We start from the raw sequence: 26463 nt of genomic DNA on the forward strand, positions 1-26463 counted from the left end.
GTAGAGGCAGGTTCGGTTGAAGCATTCAAGAGGATATTAGATGATTATTTGAATGGAAACAATGTGCAGGGGTACGGGGAAAAGGCAGGAAGTCACGATGCTCATTTGGAGAGCCAGTACAGACACAATGGGCCAAATGGCCTCCTTCTGCTCTGTAACAATTCTGTAATTCAGCAGTAACCATAGCAGTTCCTATTCACTGAGTCGCACGACTCTTGTATCCTCCCCCACTATTGCCTGTACTTAACTTTCCTTTTTAAGATTCCTGTATGCATTGTCACTCCATGCTGATCCCTCAATTTCTTTAAATTCATTCATGAGACATGGGCGTCGCTGGCTGGGCCAGCATTTAGTTGCCCTTCAGGAGGTGGTGATGAGCCGCCGCCTTCAATCGCTGCAGTCCGCGTGCTGTGGATTTACCCCCAATACCATTCGTCCCATGAATGAAATGGGGATAATCTGCAGTGGTAAGAAGCTTTGGGAATCGTCAGTCTCTTGTTCCTTCTAAACATACTACACCTCTCGCTGATGTAGTTCAAACCCCAGAACACTTAATGTTAGGGACAGAGAATCAGCCACCTGGTGCATAGAATCATAGAATCCTACAGTGCAGAAGGAGGCCATCCGGCCCATCAAGTCTGCACCGACCACAATCCCATCCAGACCCTATTCCCGTAACCCCACACATTTACCCTGCTAATCCCCCTGACACTCGGGTCAATTTAGCATGGCCAATCCAACTAGCCTGCACATCTTTGGACTGTGGGAGGAAACTGAAGCACCCGGAGGAAACCCGTGCAGACACTGTGAGAACGTGCAAACTCCTCACTGACAGTGACCTGAGGCCAGATTTGAAGCAGTGCGAACCACCATGCCGGCATGACTGAGCTGGCCTCTCGAGGAAGGCTGTGATAAGTGACATCTCTGTATATCATAGAGGAATGATACAGAAACTTGACTTTTACCTTTAGCAAGCTTATTCTTCAAAACAGCTCAGTAAAGTTATAGGCTCCTTATGGTTCCCCACACTCAATCATTGGAGCTGTCTCTATGTATATTCCTATACGTAAAAATCATGTTGCAGCTGTATAAACCTTGGTTAGGCCGCATTTGGAGTATTGTGTGCAGTTCTGGTCACTACACTGCCAGAAGGACCCGGAAGCTTTGGAGAGAATGCAAAGAAAGTTCACCAGGGTGTTGCCTGGTCTCGAGGGTGTTGGCTATGAGGAGGGGTTGAATAAACTAGCATTGTTTTCACTGGAAAGACAAAGGCTGAGGGGAGACCTGATAGAGGTCAACAAAATTAAGAGAGGCACAGACAGGGTGGATAGTCAGAGGCTTTTTCCCCAGGGTGGAAGTATCAATCTCAAGGGGGCACAGGTTCAAGGTGAGAGGAGGAAATTTGAAGGGAAATGTGCGGGGGAGGTTTTTCATGCAGAGAGTGGTGGGTGCTTGGAACGCCACAGGAGGTGGTAGAAACAGGCACATTAGCAACATTTAAGAGGCATCTGGATGGATATGTAAATAGGGAGGAAATAGAGCAATTTGGTCCAAGTAAGGGAAGAAGGTTTTCTTGCTTAGTTTAGTTAGGGCATCGTGATTGGCACGGGTTTGGAGGGCCGAAGGGCCTGTCCCTGTGCTGTACTTTTCTTTGTTCTTTATTCCTTATTTTGGGGTAAAACAGATAATGAGTTGGACTAAACCAAATGAACTGAGGATTAAAGAAATCTATTTATACTCTTGGGCAATGCGCATTACCTGTCCTTGGCAATTTAATTGGTTTAACCAGTAATTGTTAAAGGATACAATTGCGAAGACAATGACACGCAGTTTCCTCCTCCATCGTCTCCTTTTGTGCTTTAAGATTCCGTTGCACCATTCCAGCATCAACCTGGAAGCTGAGGAGAACAAGCTGATCCTGTGACTGCCAAATACCTTATGGATTCTTTTGTCACAAAGATCAAGATTCCTGTAGTTTCTTCACCATTGCTGTGTCCCTTTGCTCTTGACGCACCTCAACCCCCCTCAACCCCAGCATACTGAAGCTTCCTGAACCTCTCCCCAATCTGGCCCCATGTCCTTCTGCAGTTTTCTTTCCTATTTAATCAGGATTACCATCTAGAGGAAACTCTCTGGTCTCTCATAGAATCCCTACACTGCAGAAGGAGGCCATTTGGCCCATCGGGTCTACACCACTGACAGGCCCTATCCCCATACCTTGACCCTAGCTCGTCCCCCCGACACTAAGGGGCAATTTATCATGGCCAATCCACCTAACCTGCACATCTTTGGAGTGTGGGAGGGAACCGGAGCACCCGGAGGAAACCCACGCAAACATGGGGAGAATGTGCAAACTCCACACAGACAGTGACCAAGCCGGGAATCGAACCCGAGTACCTGACGCTGTGAAGCGGCTGTGCTAACCATTGTGCCACAGTGCCGCCCAAAGTGCCTCTCAATCTCTTCCACACTTATATTTATACTCCACGACCTTGTTGAAATTGGTAATGGTTCCCTTTGTATATGCACTGCTCCCCTTGTTTATAACTGCTGTCATTGTTTCCTTTCTTAAAAGCGTATCCTCCCCTCCCCCCAGCACCCCCATTGCTGTCTGTATCTGTGGTGGCTCTCTGGGTAACAGTTTCATCTCTATGTCAGAAGGTTATAGATTCAAACCCCACTCCAGACACTTGAGCAGGTAATCCAGATTAACACCACCAATGACTACAACAGTTCAAGAGGAAAGCTCGCCACCACTTCCTCAAGGTTGGGGGAATCCAGAACTAGGGGTCGTAGTTTGAGGATAAGGGGTAAACCTTTTAGAACTGAGGTGAGGAGAAATTTCTTCACCCAGAGGGTGGTGAATGTGTGGAATTCACTCCCACAGAATGTAGTTGAGGTCAAAACATTGTCTGATTTCAAGAAGAAATTACCTCTTGGAGCTAAAGGGATCAAGGGATATGGGGGGAAGGAGGGAATCAGGATATTGCATTCGATGATCAGCCATGATCAAAATGAATGGCGGAGGAGGCTCGAAGGGCAGAATGACCGCCTCCTGCTTCTCGTGTCTATGCTTCTATGAATCTAGAAATGGCAAATAAATGATGACCTTGTAAACACTCCATGTCCTGAGAATGAATTTTTAAAACTGCCCTATTTATTAATGTATTTATGCAATGATTCAAGAAGACAACTCATCACCTCCAATTTAAAGGCAATTAGGGATTGGCAATAAATGCTGGCCTAGCCAGCGACACCCGCATCCCACGACTGAATTTATAAAAAAACAAGTTCATAAAGCTGATGCTGTTTAATTGATGGATTAACTTTGAATTTATTTGATTTATTATTGTCACATGTATTAACATACAGTGAAAAGTATCGTTTCTTGCTCGCTATACAGACAAAGCATACCGTTCATAGAGAAGGAAACGAGAGAGTGCAGAATGTCGTGTTATAGTCATAGCTAGGGTGTCGCTAAAACTGTAAGATATCAAATTAAACCATTGTTAGAGAGTGTAAAACAATTAGAATGAAGTTTGAGAAGCGTAGAACGAGAGACAACAATAGAATTTTATCAATCGAGGGATTGAGTTTCGGAGTCCGGGGATAATGATGCAGCTATATAAGACCCTCGTCAGACCCCACTTGGAGTACTGTGCTCAGTTCTGGTCGCCTCATTACAGGAAGGATGTGGAAAAGATTGAAAGGGTGCAGAGGAGATTTACAAGGATGTTGCCTGGATTGAGTGGCATGCCTTATGAGGATAGGCTGAGGGAGCTCGGTCTTTTCTCCTTGGAGAGACGTAGGATGAGAGGAGACCTAATAGAGGTATATAAGATGTTGAGAGGCATAGATCGGGTGGACTCTCAGAGGCTTTTTCCCAGGGCTGAAATGGCTGCTACGAGAGGACACAGGTTTAAGGTGCTGGGGGGTAGGTACAGGGGAGATGTCAGGGGGAAGTTTTTCACACAGAGGGTGGTGGGTGAGTGGAATCGGCTGCCGTCAGTGGTGGTGGAGGGAAATTCAATAGGGTCTTTTAAGAGACTCCTGGATGAGTACATGGGATTTAATAGGATGGAGGGTTATAGGTAGGCCTAAAAGGTAGGGATATGTTCGGCACAACTTGTGGGGCCGAAGGGCCTGTTTTGTGCTGTAGCTTTTCTATGTTTCTAATTAGAAGGTGTGCTGGCACAGCTTGCAAGAAGTCGCCTCACTCCGGCGCCATCTTGTTTGCTACGAATGGCTTCCTTGACCATGGAGCCAAACCTGCCAAAAGGGAGTAGTGGAGTATTGCTGATGGGCAGAAACAGGAAGCAGTGTTTCTTGCTGGGAGTGTCCACCATGGTGCGGATAGTAACACTCTCTCCTCTGCACCAGTATCTTCTGACTTCAAGGCACACTCGAGATCTGAGCACAAAAATCTCGGTTGATGTTCCTTGTACCAGAACTGAGGGAGTGCTGCATTGTCACTGGGCTCCAGATGACATGTTAAACCGAGACCCCATCTGCCTTCTCAGGTGTATGTAATAGAACCCGTAGCAGTGTCTTGAAGAAGACCAGGTAAGTCCCTGTTTCCAGTCAATATTTATTCCTCATTCAATGTGACTTAAAAATAGATTACTGTTTGTGAGAGTTTGCTGAGCTCCCTATAACACTGGCTGCTTGGAATGTAAGACACTTTTTGGGACATTCTGAGATCATGAAGTTCTCTACAGAAATACAAATCTGCATCTCTCTCCAAGTTGGAGAATTGGTCTTTGTACTTTGGAGATCCAACAGTTAATGTTTGTAATTAGCTGGGTGAAGATTGATGGTGGAATTTGAGACACTATGGTTGTTGATGTTGTAAACCACTTTTTCTCTTCCCAGCTCTCTTCAACCTGATCCCTGTGGGACTGCGGGTGGTGGCAATCCAGGGTGTGAAGTCTGGTCTCTATGTGGCCATGAATGGGGAAGGTCTCCTCTACAATTCGGTGAGTGCAGCCTCTTCATTTTCCCCTTCCTCAGTCGTGAAGAAACACTGAGCCTCAGCTGTGTGTCAGACGCCCTCTGTTCAAGGCCCTGGGTCACTCACTGTCCACTCCAGGTTACAGGGCACTGATTTGAGTGAGCAATTTAATGAGCCGGAAAGGTTTTGTCAGGTTCAGCTCAATTTGAGAATTTATTGTAGGGAGGTGCTGAACTCTGAGTTTATCAAGTTTAATCTTCTTAAGTATTATTTGGAATAAAGGATTTAATTCAACAAAATGTTCTCTTTCTCAGTATTGTCTCTCCTTCTCCCCACCTCGGTTGGGGAAGGATGTTTGAAGTTGAGTGGATTGGCTTTGCTAAGTTCAGGCCATCTGTAACGTTGGGTCTTCCTTCTTTTGCTTCTGTGGGAGTTGACGTGGTTCCGATGTCAGAGTCCCGCTGGAGTCGCTTCACTCCCACTCTCCCCACAACATTCCCCCATTCATGATGCAAGGAAATGGTCCAAGATGGCTTCCTGCTTCATAGATGGGAGGGAGAGGGAATGAGATGCTTGGGGGTTGAGGTGGCACAGGGGAGCTGGTGTGAGGTCTGTTTAACGCTGTTGTTTTAGTGCTTGGCAAATGGCTCACAACATTGTCTCTTTTTCTAGGGTGACTATTGGGGAACCCTCACGGGTACTCATTAGATTCCTGGCTCCAGAAGCAGTTTCACACTGTTGTGATCCATCTTTGTGTCAATGCCCCCAGTGAATGTTTGAACAGCTCAGTCTCAAAGTTAAATTAGCTACATATTTACTGTGTCTCTTTTTCAAGAACTGCTGCTTCAGCCCCTCTCCTCCTGAAGTCATTGTTGCACAGATATTAGCTGCCTCCATTGACTCTTCCACAAGGCCATTCCTGATCCGAATGTCTGTAGATTATTTTGAGAAAAGTTGCTTATCAAATTCAAACTTTATTCTGTCCTTGTCTACTGCTTTTGGCTTTTGTGTGTATGCATGCGCGCATGTGTGTGTGCCGTGTAGGTGTGTGTGGCTGCCTGCATGCGTGTGTGTGCACGCATGTGTGTGCGCGCATGTGTATGTGTGAGTGCATGCCTGCGTGCGTGTGCCTGTGGCTGCGCGCGTGTGCGAGTGAGTGTGCATGCGTAGGTGTGTGTGTACGAGTGTGCGTGTGTGTATACGTGTTTCTGGCTAATTGTAGCAAAGCTCCAGGGGAGATCAGTCAACCAGGTTTCAATAACCGAGTGGATAAAATACTGCACTCGTAACAAAGGTTCATTTATCAGAAAAATTCTGTGATTGCCCAGTCATTCTTTCCAGTTTTCTGGTTCTTGGCTGATTGATGCCCAACGATGTTGAAGTAAATATTTACAAAGTGTCTGGATCATGCGCTATTTTGTAATGTGTCTCGGTATTATAAATCTCAAACATTAATGGATCCAAGTCAGGTATCCGGATATTGGGCAGGAGACTGTTGGTGTTTTTGAGGATTAGATGGAGGATGAAACATGTTGCTTTGTTTAGGACCAATTGTTTCTCATGCCGGATTCAATGGCCGCGCGCGGAGTGTTTCTACCTTATTACCTGCTCCCGTGGTATGGACTGGCTTCACCCCAACAGCCTGAAATTCTCCACACCCTATCCTGCATGGATAAAATGTCAACATTTCATCTTTCATTGGTTCCAGCCCTGACTACATACACTCAAACTCCTGACATTGATGCAGCACTTCCATCTGAGTTCACAAGGAAAACCTTTAACTCTTTTGGATCATCTTCCAGATGCCCCATTAAACTGAGTCCCCATGTGCCCTCTCTGATGGATCTAATAGATCCCACTGGTGTTTAGGCCAAGGCAAACAGGAGCCTTGATTGGAACCTTGCTGCCTGTGGGGGCTTGCTGTGCACTGATCGGCTGCTGTGTTGTCTGAAATAACTGTGTAAGTCGAGAGTAATTCATTGGCTTTGAAGTGACTCATAAAGCCTTGCTCACAATGGGTAGGTGGTGGTGGCGGCATAGTGGTAATGTCACTGGACTAGTAACCTAGATCAGGCTCTCAGAACATAGGTTCAAATCCCACCCAGGCAGCTGCTGGAATCTTTTTCTTATTCATTCATGGGACATGGGCATCACTGGCTGGCCAACAATTATTGCCCATCCCTAGTTGCCCGAGAGCAGTTGAGAGTCAATTTAAGTTGAATTACTGTATAGATATGTGAAAAATCGAGAGTGGTGACCATGACCATGAAACTATCATTACATCGTAAAAACCCACCTGGTTCACGGATGTCTTTCGGGAAGGAAATCTGCCATCCTGACCTGGTCTGGCTACATGTGACTCCAGAGCCACAGCAATGTGGTTGGTTCTTAACTGCTCTTGAAATGGCCTGGCAAGCTGTCTAGTTCAAGGGCAAGTGTTGGACTTGCCAATGACACCTACATAGGATGCTGGAGTTATAAGGAGAGGCTGGATAGACTGGGGCGTCGGAGACTTAGGGGTGATCTTATAGAAGTCTATAAAATAATGAGGGGCATAGATCAGCTAGATCGTCAATATCCTTTCCCAAAGGTAGGGAAGTCTAAAATTAGAGGGCATAGGTTTAAGGTGAGAGGGGAGAGATACAAAAGGATCCAGAGGGGTAAATGTTTTCACACAGAGGGTGGTGAGTGTCTGGAACAAGCTGTCAGAGGTAGTAGTAGAGGCGGGTACAATTTTATCTTTTAAAAAGCGTTTAGGCAGTTACATGGGTAAAATGGGTATTTGGGCAATTGGTACCAGCTTAATGGTTAAAAAAAAAAGGGTGGCATGGATAGTTGGGCCAAAGAGCCTGTTTCCATGCTGTAAACCTCCATGACTCTATGATTCCAATAAAGGATAAATTAATACAGTGCTGCGGAAATGCAAATTCTTTTCCTTCACTCCCTTTTTTGTATCCTCTTTAGTTTCCTCTTCCTGAAACAGACATCACTGGATTAGGGCCCAGGAAGGGGGTGGAGCATCCGGGTCCTGGTGGGATGGAGGTGTGAAGAAAGGGTCATAGAATCACACAGCACAGAAGGAGGCTGGGGGTGGGAGACTTCCTCAAGGTGTTTAACATTTGGACAGAAAGCAAGATGATCCGGTTTCCATTGGCAAGAAGGTCAGGAACCAGGTTTAAGATAATGAAGAGATGAGAATTTTCTTCAATTTAATTTGGAATTCAGTGCCTCAAAGGGCAGTGGAAGCAAATTCAATCGTAACTTTGCAAAGGGAATTGGATAAATACTTGGGAAGGAAATGTTTGAAGGACTGTAGGGAAAGAGCAGGGGAGTGCGATTAAATGGGTGGCTCTTTCAAAGAACCGGGACAGACAAGGTGGGCCGAATGGCACCCAGCTGTGATGTAAGATTCTATGAAGTGAGCAGTGTAGAATTTCACACGGGCCGTAACTTCCCAGCTGCCCAGCGTCGGATTTTGGGACACTGGGGAATTACACAGCAATTGCCCAGGCATGCTATCTTTCCCTGGACAACTGCGCTGCACTGGAAACCCTTCGAACAAGTGATTTAAATCGCCAACTTGGATGGTTCTGCCAGGGTTACACGAATAATCACTCGGAAAAAGTGAGAAGAAATGCAACCTCGTCTAGTTTCTGCGTAATTATTTTCAAAACCCCAGACCAATCTCTGTATGGGACACCTTCCAAGCACCCCCCCCCCCCCCGCCCTCCCCCCTCCCACCCCCAGCTAATCACTCCTCCACGGTATTCCCCAATATCCATCACCAGCCCATCACCACCACTTTCCCCTTCCTCCCACTCCCTCACCAGACCTGATATATTGATCTTGCTGGAACTCCACTCCCTCAACTCGACCCGATGTGGATGGACTTGCCCCCCTGGCACCCTCCCCCCTCTCGCCCAGTATCCAACCCCCACAAAACCAAGCGACTTACCTGAGAGACTTGCCTTCTCTCTGACCTTTCGATGGGAGTTTAAATTTCCCTGTTTTATGGCAGTTAACTCGGTAAGAAAGGGCCATGTCCTCTTCCACTGTGACTCTGTTAGATGTTGACATTGGACCTCAGAGCTGCGCTGCCTGGATCTCACCCAGCCTGAGTCAGGAAAGGCGAGTGAAAACAGCATGGAAGAAATTAGGCACAGGTAAGGGAGAGCAGAGTGGCAATCTGAAACTGATTGCCAAGCCGAGGAAGTTATGGCCCAATATCTCTGTCCACTTTATTTTTAACTGGGCAACTTCGTAGTGGTCCTTGATATTTTTGATTTGATTTATTATTGTCACATGTATTAGTGTACAGTGAAAAGTATTGTTTCTTGCGCGCTATACAGACAAAGCATACCGTTCATAGAGAAGGAAAGGAGAGAGTGCAGAATGTAGTGTCACAGTTATAGCTAGGGTGTAGAGAAAGATCAACTTAATGCAAGGTAGGTCCATTCAAAAGGGAATTTTGCAGCAGGGAAGAAGCTGTTCTTGAGCCGGTTGCACTTGTCCTCAGAATTTTGTATCCTTTTTCCAATGGAAGAAGGTGGAAGAGAGAATGTCCGAGGTGCATGGGCACTGTGGGAGTACAGGGACAAACAGAGTAGGAGCAGGAGTAGGCCATTCAGCCCCTTGAGCCTGCTGCAATGTTCAGTGAGATCATGGCTGATCTGATTGTGGCCTCAACTGCATCTTCCACCTACGCCTGCTAACCGTTTTCTCCCTTGTTAGCCAAGAACCTGTCTACCTCTGCCTTAAGAATACTCAGTAACCCTGTCTGCATCTCTCTCCGGGAGAGAGAATTCCAAATATATATGATTCGCTAAGAGAAAAAAACGCATCTCATTTCTGGACTAAATGGGACACCTGTTGTGTTTAAAATATGTTGCCTAGTTTTGGTCTCTCCCACAAGAGGGAGAACATCCTTTCAGCATCCATTATGTTATGACCCTCAGTCTGATCTGTTTCAAAAACCTCTTAACCTTCTGAACTCCAGTGGATACAGAGGGGGAGATGCTGGCCTAGTGGTATTATTGCTAGCCTATTAAACCAATGTTCTGGGGACCCGGGTTTGAATCCCACCATGACAGATGGTGGAATTTGAATTCAATAAAAATATCTGGAATTAAGAACCTACTGATGACCGTGAAACCATTGTCGATTGTCGGAGAAACCCATCTGGTTCCCTAATGTCCTTTAGGGAATGAACTCTGCTGTCCTTACCTGGTCTGGCCTACATGTGACTCCAGAGCCACAGCAATGTGGTTGGCTCTTAACCTCTGAAATGGCCCAGCAAGCCATTCAGTTCAAGGGCAACGAGCGATGGGCAATAAATGCTGGCCAGCCAGCGATGCTCGTGTGCCTCGAATAGAACATAGAACAGTACAGCACAGAACAGGCCCTTCGGCCCACGATGTTGTGCTGAGCTTTATCTGAAACCAAGATCAAGCTATCCCACTCCCTATCATCCTGGTGTGCTCCATGTGCCTATCCAATAACCGTTTAAATGTTCCTAAAGTGTCTGACTCCACTATCACTGCAGGCAGTCCATTCCACACCCCAACCACTCTCTGCGTAAAGAACCCACCTCTGATATCCTTTCTGTATCTCCCACCACGAACCCTATAGTTATGCCCCTTGTAATAGCTCCATCCACCCGAGGAAATAGTCTTTGAACGTTCACTCTATCTATCCCCTTCATCATTTTATAAACCTCTATTAAGTTTCCCCTCAGCCTCCTCCGCTCCAGAGAGAACAGCCCTAGCTCCCTCAACCTTTCCTCATAAGACCTACCCTCCAAACCAGGCAGCATCCTGGTAAATCTCCTCTGCACTCTTTCCAGCGCTTCCACATCCTTCTTATAGTGAGGTGACCAGAACTGCACACAATATTCCAAATGTGGTCTCACCAAGGTCCTGTACAGTTGCAGCATAACCCCACGGCTCTTAAACTCCAACCCCCTGTTAATAAAAGCTAACACACTATAGGCCTTCTTCACAGCTCTATCCACTTGGGTGGCAACCTTTAGAGATCTGTGGATATGGACCCCAAGATCTCTCTGTTCCTCCACAGTCTTCAGAACCCTACCTTTGACCCTGTAATCCACATTTAAAAAATTAGTCCTACCAAAATGAATCACCTCACATTTATCAGGGTTAAACTCCATTTGCCATTTTTCAGCCCAGCTTTGCATCCTATCTATGTCTCTTTGCAACCTACAACAGCCCTCCACCTCATCCACTACTCCACCAATCTTGGTGTCATCAGCAAATTTACTGATCCACCCTTCAGCCCCCTCCTCTAAGTCATTAATAAAAATCACAAAGAGCAGAGGACCAAGCACTGATCCCTGTGGCACTCCGCTAGCAACCTGCCTCCAATCCGAAAATTTTCCATCCACCACCACCCTCTGTCTTCGATCAGACAGCCAGTTACCTATCCAATCGGCCAACTTTCCCTCTATCCCACACCACCTCACTTTCATCATAAGCCGACCATGGGGGACCTTATCAAACGCCTTACTAAAATCCATGTATATGACATCAACTGAATGAATTTTTAAAAAATCTGTCCAACCTTTCCTCACAAGGTGACTTCCTCATCCCAGGAATCAGTCGAGTAAACCTTCTCTGAACTGCTTCTGACACATTTATATCCTTTCTTAAATAAGGACATGAAAACTGCACACGTTACTCTAGATGTGGTCTCAGTGATGCCCTGCACAATTGTGGTAAAAAACATCCATATTCCATTTTCCTTGCAAAAAATGACTACATTTCATTTGCCTTCCTAATCTTTGCTATAGCGGCCAGGACACTCAGATCCCCCTGTACCTCAGAGTTCTGCAATCGCTGTCCGGTTAGGTAACATACTGCTCTTCTAATCTACCTACCAAAGTGGACAAGTTCTTATTTTCCCAAATTATACTCCATTTGCCAACATATGTCCCACTCACAGAACCTATCTATGCCCCTTTGAAAACTTCCTACGTCCCCTTCACTACATGTTTCCTACCTATCTTTGCATCATCTGCAAATTGAGCAACCGTAGCTTTGCTCCCTTCAACCAAGTCATTGATGTCTATTGTACGTACTTGAAGCCCCAGAACTGATCCTTGTGCTACTCCATAGAACTGTAGATTCCCTTCAGTGCAGAAGGAGACCATTCGGCCCATTAAGTCTGCGCTTACTTTCCAAAAGAGCATCTTACCCAGCCCTATTCCCATAACCCTGTGCATTTCCCATGGCTAATCCACCTAACCTACACATCATTGGGCAATTTAGCATGGCCAATCCATGTAACCTGAACATCTTTGGACTGTGGGAGGAAACCGGAGCACCCGGAGGAAACCCACGCAGACACAAGGAGAACGTGCAAACTCCACACAAATAGTCACCCATGACCGGAAACAAACCGGGGTCCCCGGCGCTGTGAGGCAACAGTGCTAACCACTGTGCCATTGTGCCACCTGTCACATGTTACCAACCTGAAAAAGACCCATTTATCCCTACTCTCTGTTAGCTAGCCAATCCTCTAGCAATGCTAATATGTCACCCCCTACACCATGAGCTGTTATTTTGTGACTAACAGTAGTTACGTTGGTGCCATTAACCTTGTGTCTAACCTAGTTCTATCAGCCTGGACTGAGGCAAGATCCTCAAGGTTCCGGTCTTTGGCTGTTCAGTTGAAGCTTTTAAAAAGAAATTGCCTCATAAAATATTTATTCCGCAAGTATCTTCGACAGAGAAATTTCTCTCTGGTTCTGCATTTTCTGCTGCCTGTTGTAATATTCCGCATTAGAAATTTATAGGCCAGGCTTTGACAAGTATCATGCATTACTGTCACAAAAAGCCCACTCCCCTGTTAATACTGACTCTCTCTGACCTGCTGCTGGGGCTGATGGGTGACCTGACACAGGCCTTTAAGATTATGAAAGGGTTTGATGGAGAGAAAGACTTGGAAGTGAGGACAGAAGTAGGGGCTATAAATATAAGACAGTCACGAATAAATCCAACAGAGAATTGAGAAAGTGGGAGGAATGTGGAACTCACCACCACAGGCTGTGGGTGAGGTGAATAGAATCGAAGTATTTAAGCTGGATAAACGTATGAGAGAATAAGGAATAGAAGGAGGTGATGGTATGAGATGAAGAGCTGTTGGAGGAGGGTCACATGGGATATAAACTCTGACACGAAACATTAGACCAAATGGCCTGTTTCAGTGTTGCTCATGCGTAATGCTGGTCAAAGATCGTTTAGGTGACGCCAGTTGTCAAATTCCAAATAGAGGTGCTCTCCTGAGACATGCTTGTTGGCCTGTGCCAGGTCGCTAAGTGCCACTCCTCTGTACCTTTCTGGGCAGAAATCATCCTAGGGTTCAGACTTTAAAGAAAGAATCTCGAGTTGTTCTGTGATTGTGTCACTGAGTCTGGATCCCAGCTCCATGTTACACTGAGAGAGATTCACGCTTTACTCATTCCCCATTCCCCTGTGAGCTGCTGTTGCCTTTTCCCCACTGGAATTAGGAATTGGGAATGAGAAGGTGCCAAAGCTAACCTCGTGTCCGGTTAGCCTGGAGAAAGGCACAGAGAGACGACAGTGCAACACTTCAAACTGAATGGATAGCTTGCTCAATCCCTGCCACTATCTCACATGTTATTCCATGGATGGACAAAGACCCTGTTCAGATTGTTGGGTGCAAGGACAGGGGTGGTGTTGGATCCAATCCCGTTTGTTTTCCTCGCGCTGGAGGTACCTGCACACATCTCCATGGGAGGCGTTTCTTGTTTAATTTCCGAGGTTATTCAGCAGCCTGTTTGTTTCAGTGACAGGGTGGGGTGTTCGGCTGGGATGGGGGGTGCTGGGATGGGGTGGGGGGTGGTGGGATGTTGGGCCGGGATGGGGGGGGGAACGTGGGTGGGATGCTGGTGGGATGGGATGTCAAGCTGGGGGGGGGGGGGGCAGGGGGGGGGGGTGTGGATGGTGTAGGGGTGTGGTAGTGGGGGCTGAGGTGGGATGTTGGACTGGGGTGGGGGTGTGGGCGGTGTAGGGGTGTGGTAGTGGGGGCTGAGGTGGGATGTTGGGCTGGGGTGGGGGTGGGGGCAGGACAGGATGGCGGGTGTTGTGCTGGGTTGGGGGGCGGGGGTGGGGGGCTGGGTGGGGGCAGGAGGATGTGGTGGGTTTGGGGGGGTTACAGCAAGTTGGAGAAGTGAAGTGCAAGGCAGGGACCCGCCCTGAACCTGAGGCTCGATAATGCAGTCAGAGACTGGAAATCTCTCCGCTGGAGGTGGTCGGATGCTGTTTCCAGGTCAGGCTGATGAGGAGATAACAAACTGAAGCAGGCAGGCTGGGTAAGATCAAAGCAGATGCAAAGGCACAAGCCTTTCCTGAAAACTCCTTCTCATCTCCCTCCATCAGTTTAACGAGTACATTAGTTATTTGCAAACAGGCTATGTCACTCTCTGTTTCCATGCCTTTTTTTCCCGTTCTCACCTATTCTAACTGCCATTTGCTTGCCCTCTCAATCACTTTATATTCTTCACTGTCTCTGTTTCTAAAAAGAACAAAGTACACAGAAACAGGCCCTTCGATCTTCTAAACTAAAAATCAAACCTTCTGCCCTTACCCAGTCCATACCCCTCTATTCCCTCCCTATTCATGACCCATCCAGATGCCTCTTAAATGTTGCTAATGTGTCTGCTTCCACCACCTCCTCTGGCAGCGTGTTCCAGGCACCCACCACTCTCTGTATGAAAACTTCCCCCGCAGATCCCCTTTAAACTTTCCCCCTCTCACCTTGAACCTGTGTCCCCCTGTAATTGACATTTGCACCCTGGGACAAAGCCTCTGATTATCCACCCTGTCTATGCCTCTCATAATCTTGTAGACCTCTCTGTCTGTTTCTCTCTGTCTGTTTCTCTCTGTCTGTTTCTCTCTGTCTGTTTCTCTCTGTCTGTTTCTCTCTGTCTATCTCTCTCTTTTTGGCTCTCTCTCTCTCTGTCTCTCTCTCTCCCGTTCTCTTACTCTCTTCCTCTCTTTCTCTCTCTCTGTGATCTGTGCTCTCCCTCAAAACATCCTCATATCTGAACAGCCAACACTCTCACTCGCCCTCAGCCTGTTGGCCATGCCTCACAAATGGCATGCTTCCCAACTTTCCCACAAGCCATCATAACTCTCTGCATTCTCCCCTTATAATAGAAGAGAGGGCACATCTCAGCAACAAGCATAAACCTGTTGGTCCTCAGTAAGAAGTCTCACAACACCAGGTTAATTTGGGAGTCCTCAGTGGCAGAGGTTCTCAGCAGTGCAGCATAAGGGGCAGTTTGGGAGCGGGCACACTGATGTCCAGATGTTGCTGGCACCGTAGTGGAAGTGGGCATTTCAGACCTTCTACAGTTTACATTGAGTCAGGCTGCTTTTGAAAAGTAGATGTGGTTCACACCAACACAGAGGTGCCATGAACCAAGGAGCAACCATGGTTTGGAATCAAGAACTAGATTAAAAGTAGGTTGAAAAGGTGTTACCAATTTTGCATATCATAATGAAATGCAGCATCAGTTACTTGTGTTTCCAGTGTCGTGAATGATGATAGGATTTTGTTTGTAAAGGTAAGTTACCACTAAAGAAAATGGTCTCCAGGTTGACAATTAAGGTATCTGATACTCCATTAAGACAATAAACGGCTTTGTGAAAATGAAAAGATTGAAGATGCATTTAAGTACATTTCCCAGTGGAAAAGGTGCTATTCTAGGTTGTACTGGAGTGAAATCCAGGTGTGAAATGTGCCTGTCCAGAACTTTGATTCTGGGCAGGCACATTATGGGCCCTCCAAGTCTGTGCCAACCATGCTGCCCTAACTAAGCTAAAAAAATCTTCTGCTGTTACTTAGTCCGTATCCCTCTATTCCCTCACTATTCATGTAGCCATCCAGGTGCCTCTTAAATGTTGCTAATGTGCCTGCTTCCACCAGCTCCTCTGGCAGCGCATTCCAGGCACCCACCACTCTCTGCTGGAAAAACTTCCCCTGCACATCTCCCTTAAACTTGCCCCCCTTTACCTTAAAACTGTGCCCCTGTGTAATTGACACTTGCACCCTGGGAAAAAGCCTCTGACTATCCACCCTGTCTATGCTGCTCATAAGTTTGTATTCCTCTATCAGGTCTCCCCTTAACTTCCGTCTTTCCAGTGAAAACAATCCTGGTTTATTCAACCTCTCCTCATAGCCAACACCCTCAGACCAGGCAACACCCTGGTGAACCTTCTTTGCACTCTCTCCAAAGCTTCCACGTCCTTCTGGTAGTGTGGTGACCAGAACAACACGCATTACTCCAAATGTGGCCTATCCATATAGCTGCAACATGATTTGCCAACTCTTGTATTCAATGACCCAACTGATGAAGGCAAGCATGCTGTAGGCCTTCTGAATCAGCTGGGATGGGGTGAAAGTCTGAGTTCTCTCGGTTGTTGGTTCAGTTCCTGTGGCATTGACTTTTTCTAATTTATAATTGCGGGCATTCTTTTTTTGCAACATTCCTGCAGTGATTATTTCTCCGAGGTTAATTCCTCACTGGCTTTTTTCCCAGCAGATGGTCTTTGCTTATTCAGCATTAGCAGTTCTGTGGAATTTTCAGAAAGGGTTTTTTACAGCCGGATTACAGCTAATGAGTTCTTTGAAGCTCGCTTCATGCTGATGGGGACACCCAGAGTAGATCAACATGTAAATGACAGAATCTTTCAGCTCAGGAGCAGACCATATGTGGCAGTGCCCTAGTTACGGGCACACGAAAAAAGACAGACAGGTAAAGAGTCCCTGGTCTATCCAGCCAGTCCCATTCAATTGTCGTCCCTTGTGTATCAGAATACATACCATCTCTGTATGATTCGACTATATGAGCCGTCTACTCCATCTGATCAAGAAATTAGAGTCATAGACATAGACAATTCTATCTCCTTCACGATAGCACTGGAAAGAGATAGGATCAGGCAGGCTAGGAAAGTGTTTCTCTGGAGTAAAGGGAAATACAGTGTCATCAGGGAGGAAATTAGACGGGTAAATTGGAAGGAGGCATTCTTGGGGAAAAGTACCGAAGGAAAGTGGAGGATTTTCAAGGAATGTTTGTCTGGAGCTCTGCATGACAACGTTCCGATGAGACAGGGGGGTGTTGGTAGGGTACGGGAACCGTGGTGCACAAAGGTTGTGATGAACCTGGTGAATAAGAAAAGAGAGGCGTACAGAAGGTTCAGAGAGCTAGGAGGTGTTAAGGATTTAGAGGAGTATACGGGATGTAGGAAGGAGCTTAAGAAGGAAATTAGGAGAGCGAGAAGGGGTCATGAGAAGACCTTGGCGGGTAAGATTAAGGAGAATCCCAAGGCTTTCTACAAATATGTCAAGAGTAAAAGGATGAGATGTGAAGGCATAGGACCCTTAAAAGGTGAAGGGGGAAAAGTTTGTGCGGAACCGTTAGAAATGGCGGAGGTGCTTAATGAATACTTTACCTCGGTATTCACGGTGGAAAGGGATCTGGGTGGTTGTACTGCTGGTTTGCGGTGGACAGAAAGGATCGAGCATGTGGACATAAAGAAAGAGGATGTGTTGGAACTATTGAATGGCATCAAGGTTGGTAAGTCGCCGGGACCGGATGGGATGTACCCCAGGTTACTGTGGGAGGCGAGGGAGGAGATTGCGGAGCCTTTGGCGATGATCTTTGCATCGTCGATGGAGACGGGAGAGGTTCCGGAGGATTGGAGGATTGCAGATGTGGTCCCTATATTCAAGAAAGGGAACAGGGACAGCCCGGGAAATTACCGACCAGTGAGTCTAACCTCAGTGGTTGGTAAGTTGATGGAGAGGATCCTGAGAGACAGGATTTATGATCATCTAGAGAAGTTTAGTATGATCAAAAGTAGTCAGCACGGCTTTGTCAAGGGCAGGTCGTGCCTTACGAGCCTGGTTGAGTTCTTTGAAAATGTGACCAAACACATTGACGAAGGAAGAGCGGTGGATGTGGTCTATATGGACTTCAGCAAGGCGTTCGATAAGGTCCCCCATGCAAGACTTCTTGAGAAAGTGAGAGGGCATGGGATCCAAGGGGCTGTTGCCTTGTGGATCCAGAACTGGCTTGCCTGCAGAAGGCAGAGAGTGGCTGTGGAGGGGTCTTTCTCTGCATGGAGGTCAGTGACCAGTGGAGTGCCCCAGGGATCTGTTCTGGGACCCTTGCTGTTTGTCATTTTCATAAATGACCTGGATGAGGAAGTGGAGGGATGGGTTGGTAAGTTTGCTGACGACACCAAGGTAGGTGGTGTTGTGGATAGTTTGGAGGGATGTCAGAAGTTGCAGCGAGACATAGATAGAATGCAAGACTGGGCGGAGAAGTGGCAGATGGACTTCAACCCGGATAAGTGTGTAGTGATCCATTTTGGCAGATCCAATGGGATGAAGCAGCAGTATAATATGAAGGGTACCATTCTTAGCAGTGTAGAAGATCAGAAGGACCTTGGGGTCCGGGTCCATAGGACTCTTAAATCGGCCTCGCAGGTGGAGGATGCGGTCAAGAAGGCGTACGGCGTACTAGCCTTCATTAATCGAGGGATTGAGTTTAGGAGTCGGGAGATAATGCTGCAGCTTTATAGGACCCTGGTTAGACCCCACTTGGAGTACTGCGCGCAGTTCTGGTCACCTCATTACAGGAAAGATGTTGAAGCCATTGAAAGGGTGCAGAGGGGATTTACAAGGATGTTGCCTGGATTGGGGGGCATGCCTTATGAGGATAGGTTGAGGGAGCTTGGTCTCTTCTCCCTGGAGAGACGAAGGATGAGAGGTGACCTGATAGAGGTTTACAAGATGTTGAGAGGTCTGGATAGGGTAGACTCTCAGAGGCTATTTCCAAGGGCTGAAATGGTTGCTACGAGAGGACACAGGTTTAAGGTGCTGGGGGGTAGGTACAGAGGAGATGTCAGGGGTAAGTTTTTCACTCAGAGGGTTGTGGGTGAGTGGAATTGGCTGACGTCGGTGGTGGTGGAGGCAAACTCGTTGGGGTCTTTTAAGAGACTTCTGGATGAGTACATGGGATTTAATGGGATTGAGGGCTATAGATAGGCCTAGAGGTAGGGATATGATCAGCGCAACTTGTGGGCCGAAGGGCCTGTTTGTGCTGTGGCTTTCTATGTTCTATGTTCTATAGAGGGTGGGATTTTCCGGCTCTCCCCAAGACCGGAAATTCCCGCCCGAGGTCAAAGGACCTTTGTATGGTCAGCCGAATTTTGTGTCCCACCCGCTACAATTCCCGTGGCAGGCGGGAAGGGAAAGTTCTGCCCAGGGTCATACAGTGCAGAAAAGGCCCTTCAGACCATCGAGTCTCCACCGGCAATAACTACCTTTAACACTTTGAGTCCATATTACATTTCTTCAAAGATGTAGAGAGATAGAAATAAGACCGTAGACAGAGGAGCAGAATTAGGCCATTTGGCCCATCGAGTCTGCTCCACTATTCAATGAGATCATAATTTGTCTGATGCGATAATCCTCAATTTCACTTTCCCATCTTATCCCCATAACCCTTGATTCCCTTACTGATTAAAAATCTGTCTCTCTCAGCCTTGAACATACTTAACGACCCAGCCCCTACAGCCCTCTGCGGTAAAGAATTCCACAGATTCACTACCCTTTGAGAGAAGAAATTCCTCCTCATCTCTGTCTTCAATGGGCGACCCCCTTACCCTGAGATTTTACCCTCTGGTCCCAGACTCTTCCACAAGGGAAAACAACCTCTCAGCATCTACTCACTCAAGCCCCCTGAGAATCTGATTTGCCTCAATAAAGTCACCTCTCATTGTTCTAAACTCCAGTGAGCACAGTCCCAACCTACTCAACCTTTCCTCATCAGAAAACCCCTCCATATCCAGAATCAACCTCATTAACCTACCCTGGACTGTCTCCAAATCCAGTATAACTTTCCTTAGAAAAGGGGACTGAAACTGTTCACAGTATATGATGGATTTTATACTGTTGAAGAGAAGGGGTGGAACAAAATAGAAGGCCAGGGATAAGTGGGAGATCAGGAGAGATTTGCCAAAGATGTCACGGACACAAGACAAGGAATGGTAATTTTTTTTATTCATCTGTGGAATGTGGGTATCATTGGCTCGGCCAGCATTTATTGCCCATCACACATTGCCCTTGAGAAGGTGGTGGTGAGCTGCCTTCTTGAATCACTGCAGTCCATGTGGTGTAAGTACATCTGCAGCGCTGTTAACAAGGGAGATAGGATTAGACACACAGAGAGATCTGGGAGTACAGGTCCACAGATCCTTAAAAGTGGCAGCACAGGTGGAAAAGGTGGTGAAGAAAGCATGTGGCACGCTCGCCTTCATTGGCCGGAGCGTTGAGTATAAAAGTTGGCAAATTATGTTACAGTTAGATAATATGTTGGTTAGGCCACATTTGGGATACTGTGTCCAATTCTGGTTGCCACGCTACCAGAAAGACGTGGAGGCTTTGGAGGGAGTACAGAAAAGGTTTATCAGGATGTTGCCTGGTATGGAGGGTATTAGCTGAGGAGAGATTGAATAAACTGGGATTGTTCTCCCTGGAAAGACAGAGGCTGATGGGTGATTTGATCGAAGTTTATAAAATTACGAGGGGCATAGATAAGGTGAACGGTTGGAAGCTTTTTCCCAGGTCGGAAATGACAATTATAAGAGGGCACAAGTTCAAAGTAAGGGCGGAAAGGTTCAGTAGAGATGCGCGGGAGAAGTATTTTACACAGAGTGGGGGGGGCCTGGAATGCACTGCCAAGTGAGATGGTTGAGGCAGACATGTTAGCCACATTTAAGACTTATCTAGATAGACACATGAACAGACAGGGAATAGAGGGATACAGGCCATTGGTCTAGATAGGACAACATGATCAGCGCAGGCTTGGAGGGCCGAAGGGCCTCTTCCTGTGCTGCACTGTTCTTTGTTGATTTTGACCCAACGACGTTAAGGAACGGTGATATATTTACGAATCAGGATAGTGTGTGGCTTGGAGGGGAGCTTCCAGTTGGTGGTGTTCCCATGTTTCTGTTGCCCTTGTCCTTCTAGATGGTAGTGATGGTAGGTTTGAAGGTTTCTAAGGAGCTTTGGTGAGTTGCTGCAGTGCATCATGTAGATGGTGTACATGGCTGCCACTGTTCGTCGGTGGAGGCGGGAGTGAATGTTTGTGGTAGGGCTGCTTTGTCCCAGATGGTGTCGAGCTTCTTGAGTTTTGCATTCATTCAAGCAGGTGGAGAGTATTCTATCACTCTCCTGACTTGTGCCTTGTAGCTGGTGGACAGATTTGTGGGGTCAGGAGATGAATTACTTGCTGTAGGATTCTTAGCTTCTGACCTGCTCTTGTCGCCACAATGTTTATATAGCTCGTCCAGTTCAGTTTCTAGTCAATGGTAACCCCTGGAATGTTAATAGTGGGGATTCAGTGACGGTAATGCCATTGAATGTCAAGTTTGTAAGACTAAAGGAGTTGCTAATAGTGGCATAAAAGTCAGATAGCAGAGTGTGTTATTAGCAGAACAAGAGTCAGCATTGTCTGAATGTAAAACATAAGAACAAGTGATAGACTGGTCCTATGGGGGGAGGAGTTTGGGAAAAAGGATATCAAAATGGAGTACAGAGTTCATGCATTTCTATTTTCAAAACTCAAAAGCACTTCACATCTTCAGAAGAAACCCTAATCCAGTCACCGCTCAGCCTTCTCTTTTCTAGAGAAAAGAGCCTCAGCTTGTTCAATCTTTCCTGATTGAAAAATAATCCTCAGTCCTGCTATCATCTGTGTAAAACATGTGTTTTTCCCCCACTCTAGTGTCTCAATGTCCTTTCTAAAGACTTGCAGTCTTAATGAGCTAAAGTACCAGGCAAGGTCTGCTCATCAGTTTCTGAGCTCTTGTTCATCATTTAGCCAATACATATCACAGGCTGAATGGAAATAGCTGACTGAACTAACCTCTTTCTAAACCTAATGACCCAGTCAGTACCTGTAGCCTGAGGGACTCTTTCACTGAATGAGCAATGCCTGATACAGTTGACAGGAGCGATAGAGTCTAGAATTATTATTTTCTTCAATGATTCAGGCCATGTGAAACACAGGAGGCCGGTCCAAATATAAAAGCCCAAATTGCTCATCATTAATTCCAGTTGCCTTCATATTTTCCTTACAGGCGGTTCTTGTCAAAACATGTCATTTCATGCAAAATTAGTTCTTTTTCTTGTTTTGAGTAATCGAGTTATAGGAACTTGCATTCAGGCCATTGTTCTGGCTCCTTGGAAGGTCAATGATGCGTAGTCCTACGCTTTTCCTGTAACCCTCTAAGTCCCACATCCTCAAGTACTTGTGTAATTCCCTTTTACGTATGGAATCAGCTTCCACCACTTTTTTCAGTTGCAGCATCCCAGATCCCACAGCTCTCAGTGAAAGAATTCTCCTGATCTCCCAACTCCCACCCCCATCGCCATCATCTTTTTGTTTTGAGTTGAAGACATCTTCTAGAAATTTCTGCTGTACCCTTATCAGAAATTTCTCTTTCTCCCTACCTAGGACACTTGTACACAGTACTGGCAAAGGGTCACCCAGACTCGAAACATTGGCTCTATTCTCCCCCCACAGATGCTGTCAGACCTGCTGAGATTTTCCAGCATTTTCTGTTTTTGTACACAGCTTATTTATATAGTGTGTGTCGCTGTGGGGTATTTATTCACTCAAGTTTTTTGTTAAGTTTATTTATGAATGTCACAAATCAGCTTACATTAACACTACAATGAAGTTACTGTTAAAATCCCCTGGTTGCCACACTTGGGCGCCTGTTCGGAGACACCGAGGGAGAATTTAGCATGGCCAGTGCACCTAACCAGCACATCTTTCAGACTGTGGGAGGAAACCGGAGCACCCGGAGGAAACCCATACAGACACTGGGAGAACTTGCAGACTCTGCACAGACATTGACCCAAACTGGGAATCGAACTTGGGTCCCTGGCTCCGTGATGCAGCAGTGCTAACCACTCTTCCCTGCCCTCCACGCCACCTCCAAGACCCACCCAATTTTCCCTCTATTCTCCAAAGCTAATCGGGATCTGACTGAACATTATTTTATCTGACAAGACATTCAGAAGGATGGTGAGACCTTGGGGAGGGTGCCAGGGGTTATATATTGGAATAGTGCCAGGGATGAGGGTCTTCACTGGCCAAGCTGGGATCTTTCATGATGCTGAAGGTGATATTCAATAGAGTTGTTGAAAATTATAAAGGGTTTTGATAAATTAGATAGTGGGAAACTCTGGCGGGATTGTCTGCAACCACAGGGAACAGATTGAAGTAACCGGCAAAACAGACCAAGCCAGGGGAAAGGAGGATTGTTTTTCCCTACAGTGGGTGTTTATGATCAGGGATGTGCTTCCCGAAATGGCGGTTGAAGCAGATTCAATAACTTTTCAAAAGTGAATTGGATAAATATTTGAAGGGGAGAAATTTGCCGGATGATCAAGAAAGAACTGGGGAGCGCAACCAGGGAAAAGCCTGGGAACTACAGGCCAGTGAGCCTCACATCTGTGGTGGGTAAATTGTTGGAAGGTATTTTGAGAGACAGGATCTCAAGGCATTTAGAGACGCAAGGACTGATTCGGGACAGTCAGCATGGCTTCATAAGTGGAAAATCATGTCTCACAAATTTGATTGCATTTTTTGAAGGGGTAACCAAGAAGGTAGATGAGGGCAGTGCAGTTGATGTTGTCTACATGGACTTTACCAAGGCCTTTGACAAGGTACCGCATGGTAGGTTGTTGCATAAGGTTAAATCTCACGGGATACAAGGGTAAGGTATCTAAATGGACACAAAATTAGCTTCTTGACAGAAGCCAGAGGGTGGTTGTAGAGGGTTGTTTTTCAAACTGGAGGCCTGTGACCAATGGTGTGTCTCAGGGATCAGTGCTGGGTCCACTGTTATTTGTCATTTATATTAATGATTTGGATGAGAATATAGGAGGCATGGTTAGTAAGTTTGCAGATGACACCAAGATTGGTGGCATAGTAGACAGTGAAAAAAGTTATCTCCAATTGCAACGGGAGCTTAATCAATTGGGCTAGTGGGCTGACGAATGGCAGATGGAGTTTAATTTAGACAAATGCGAGGTGATACATTTTGGTAGATTGAACCAGGGCAGGACTTACTCAGTTAATGGTAGGGCGTTGGGGAGAGTTACAGAACAAAGAGATCAGGGGGTACATGTTCATAGCTCCTTGAAAGTGGAGTCACAGGTAGACAGAGTGGTGAAGAAGGCATTCGGCGTGCTTGTTTTCATTGATCAGAATATTGAATACAGAAGTTGGGATGTCTTGTAGAAGTTGTACAAGACATTGGTAAGGCCACACTTGGAATACTGTGTGCAGTTCTGGTCACCCTATTATAGAAAGGATATTATTAAATTAGAAAGAGTGCAGAAAAGATTTGCTAGGATGCTACCGGGGCTTGATGGATTGAGTTATAATGAGAGGCTGGATAGACTGGGACTTTTTTCTCTGGAGTGTAGAAGGCTGAGGGGTGATCTTATAGAGGTCTATAAAATAATGAGGGGCATAGATCAGCTAGATAGTCAATATCTTTTTCCCAAAGGTAGGGGAGTCTAAAACTAGAGGGCATAGGTTTAAGGTGAGAGGGGAGAGATTCAAAAGTGTCCAGAGGGGCAATTTATTCACACAGAGGGTGGTGAGTGTCTGGAACAAGCTGCCAGAGGTAGTAGTAGAGGCAGTATAATTTTCTCTTTTAGAAAGCATTTAGACAGTTACATGGGTAAGATGGGTATAGAGGGATATGGGCCAAATGCGGGCAATTGGGATTAGTTTAGGGGTTTTAAAAAAAAAGGTTTCATGGTCATCAGTAGATCCTTAATTCCAAATTTTTTTTATTGCATTCAAATTGGGTGGCACAGTGCTTAGCACTGCTATCTCACAGATCCAGGAACCTGGGTTCGATTCCTGACTTAAGTCACTGTCTGTGTGGAGTTTGCACGTTCTCCCCGTGCCTGCATGGGTTTCCTCCAGGTGCTCCGGTTTCCTCCCACAATCCAAAGATGTGTGGGTTAGGTGCATTGGCCATGCTAAATTGCCCCTTAGTGTCCCGGGATGCGTAGATTAGTGGGGTAAATATGTGGGGTTACAGGGAAAGGGCCTGGGTGGGATTGTTGTCAGTGCAGATCTGATTGCGGTTCGCAAAAGCACCTGGGATCTTGGGTTTCATAAATAGAGACATTGAGAACAAAAGCAGGGAGTTTACGCTGAACTTGTATGAAGCTCTGGTAAGACCATAAAACCATAAGACATGGAGCAGAATTAGGCCACTCGGCCCATCGCGTCTGCTCCGCCATTCAATCATGGCTGATATTTTTCTCATCCCCATCTCCTGCCTTTTCCCCATAACCCCGATCCCCTTATTAATCAAGAACCTATCTATCTCTGTCCTAAAGACATTCTATGACCTGGCCTCCACAGCCTTCTGCGGCAAAGAGTTCCACAGATTCACCACTCCCTGGCTGAAGAAATTCCTCCTCATCTCTGTTTTAAAGGATCGTCCCGTTAGCCTGAGGTTGTGCCCTCTGGTTCCAGCTTTTTCTACTAGTGGAAACATCCTCTCCACGTCCACTCTATCCAGGCCTCGCAGTATCCTGTAAGCCTCAATAAGATTCTCCCCTCATCCTTCTAAGCTCCAACGAGTACAGAGCCAGAGTCCTCAACCGTTCCTCATACAACATGCTCTTCATTCCAGGGATCATTCTTGTGAACCTCCTCTGGACCCTTTCCAAGGCCAGCACATCCTTCCTTAAATATGGGGCCTAAACTGCCCACAATACCCCAAATGGGGTCTGACCAGAGCCTTATAAAGCCTCAGAAGTACATCCTTTCTCTTGTATTCTAGCCCTCTCGACATGAATGCTAACATTGCATTTGCCTTCCTAACTGCCGAGTGAACCTGCATGTTAACCATAAGAGAATCTTGAACAAGGACTCCCAAATCCCTTTGTATTTCTGATTTCCTAAGCATTTTCCCATTTAGAAAATAGTCTATGCCTCCATTCCTCCTTCTAAAGTGCATAACCTCACACTTTTCCACATTGTATTCTATCAGCCATTTCTTTGCCCACTCTCCTAGCCTGTCCAAGTCCTTCTGCAGCCCCCCTGCTTCCCCAATACCACCTGTCCCTCTTTTCACATCTTTGTATCATCTGCAAACTTAGTAATGCATTCAGTTCCTTCTTCCAAATCGTTAATGTATATTGTGGAAAGTTGTGGTCTCAGCACCAACACCTGAGGCACACCACTAGTCAGTCACCAGCTGCCATCCTGAAAAAGACCCCTTTATCCCCGCCCTCTGCCTTCTGCCAGTTGGCCAATCCTCTATCCATGCCAAGATCTTACCCTTACACCATGGGCACTTAACGTATTTAACAGTCTCCTATGCGGCACCTTGCCAAAGGCCTTTTGGAAATCTAAA

At 46.4% G+C, this 26463-nt stretch overlaps 1 protein-coding gene across 3 annotated transcripts in view; it reads left to right on the top strand.

Moving 5' to 3' along the window:
* fgf12a (fibroblast growth factor 12a) overlaps window positions 1–26463 on the top strand; it is a 592060-nt gene that overhangs the window by 441510 nt on the left and 124087 nt on the right. For all 3 annotated transcript variants that reach the window (XM_078201541.1, XM_078201553.1, XM_078201546.1), the window contains one exon: window positions 4873–4976. In XM_078201541.1, the coding sequence (XP_078057667.1) occupies window positions 4873–4976 (104 nt within the window). The remainder of the gene's footprint in view (window positions 1–4872; window positions 4977–26463) is intronic.

This window comes from Mustelus asterias, chromosome 3 (genome assembly GCF_964213995.1).
Source record: "Mustelus asterias chromosome 3, sMusAst1.hap1.1, whole genome shotgun sequence".
Taxonomy (NCBI): Eukaryota; Metazoa; Chordata; class Chondrichthyes; order Carcharhiniformes; family Triakidae; genus Mustelus; species Mustelus asterias.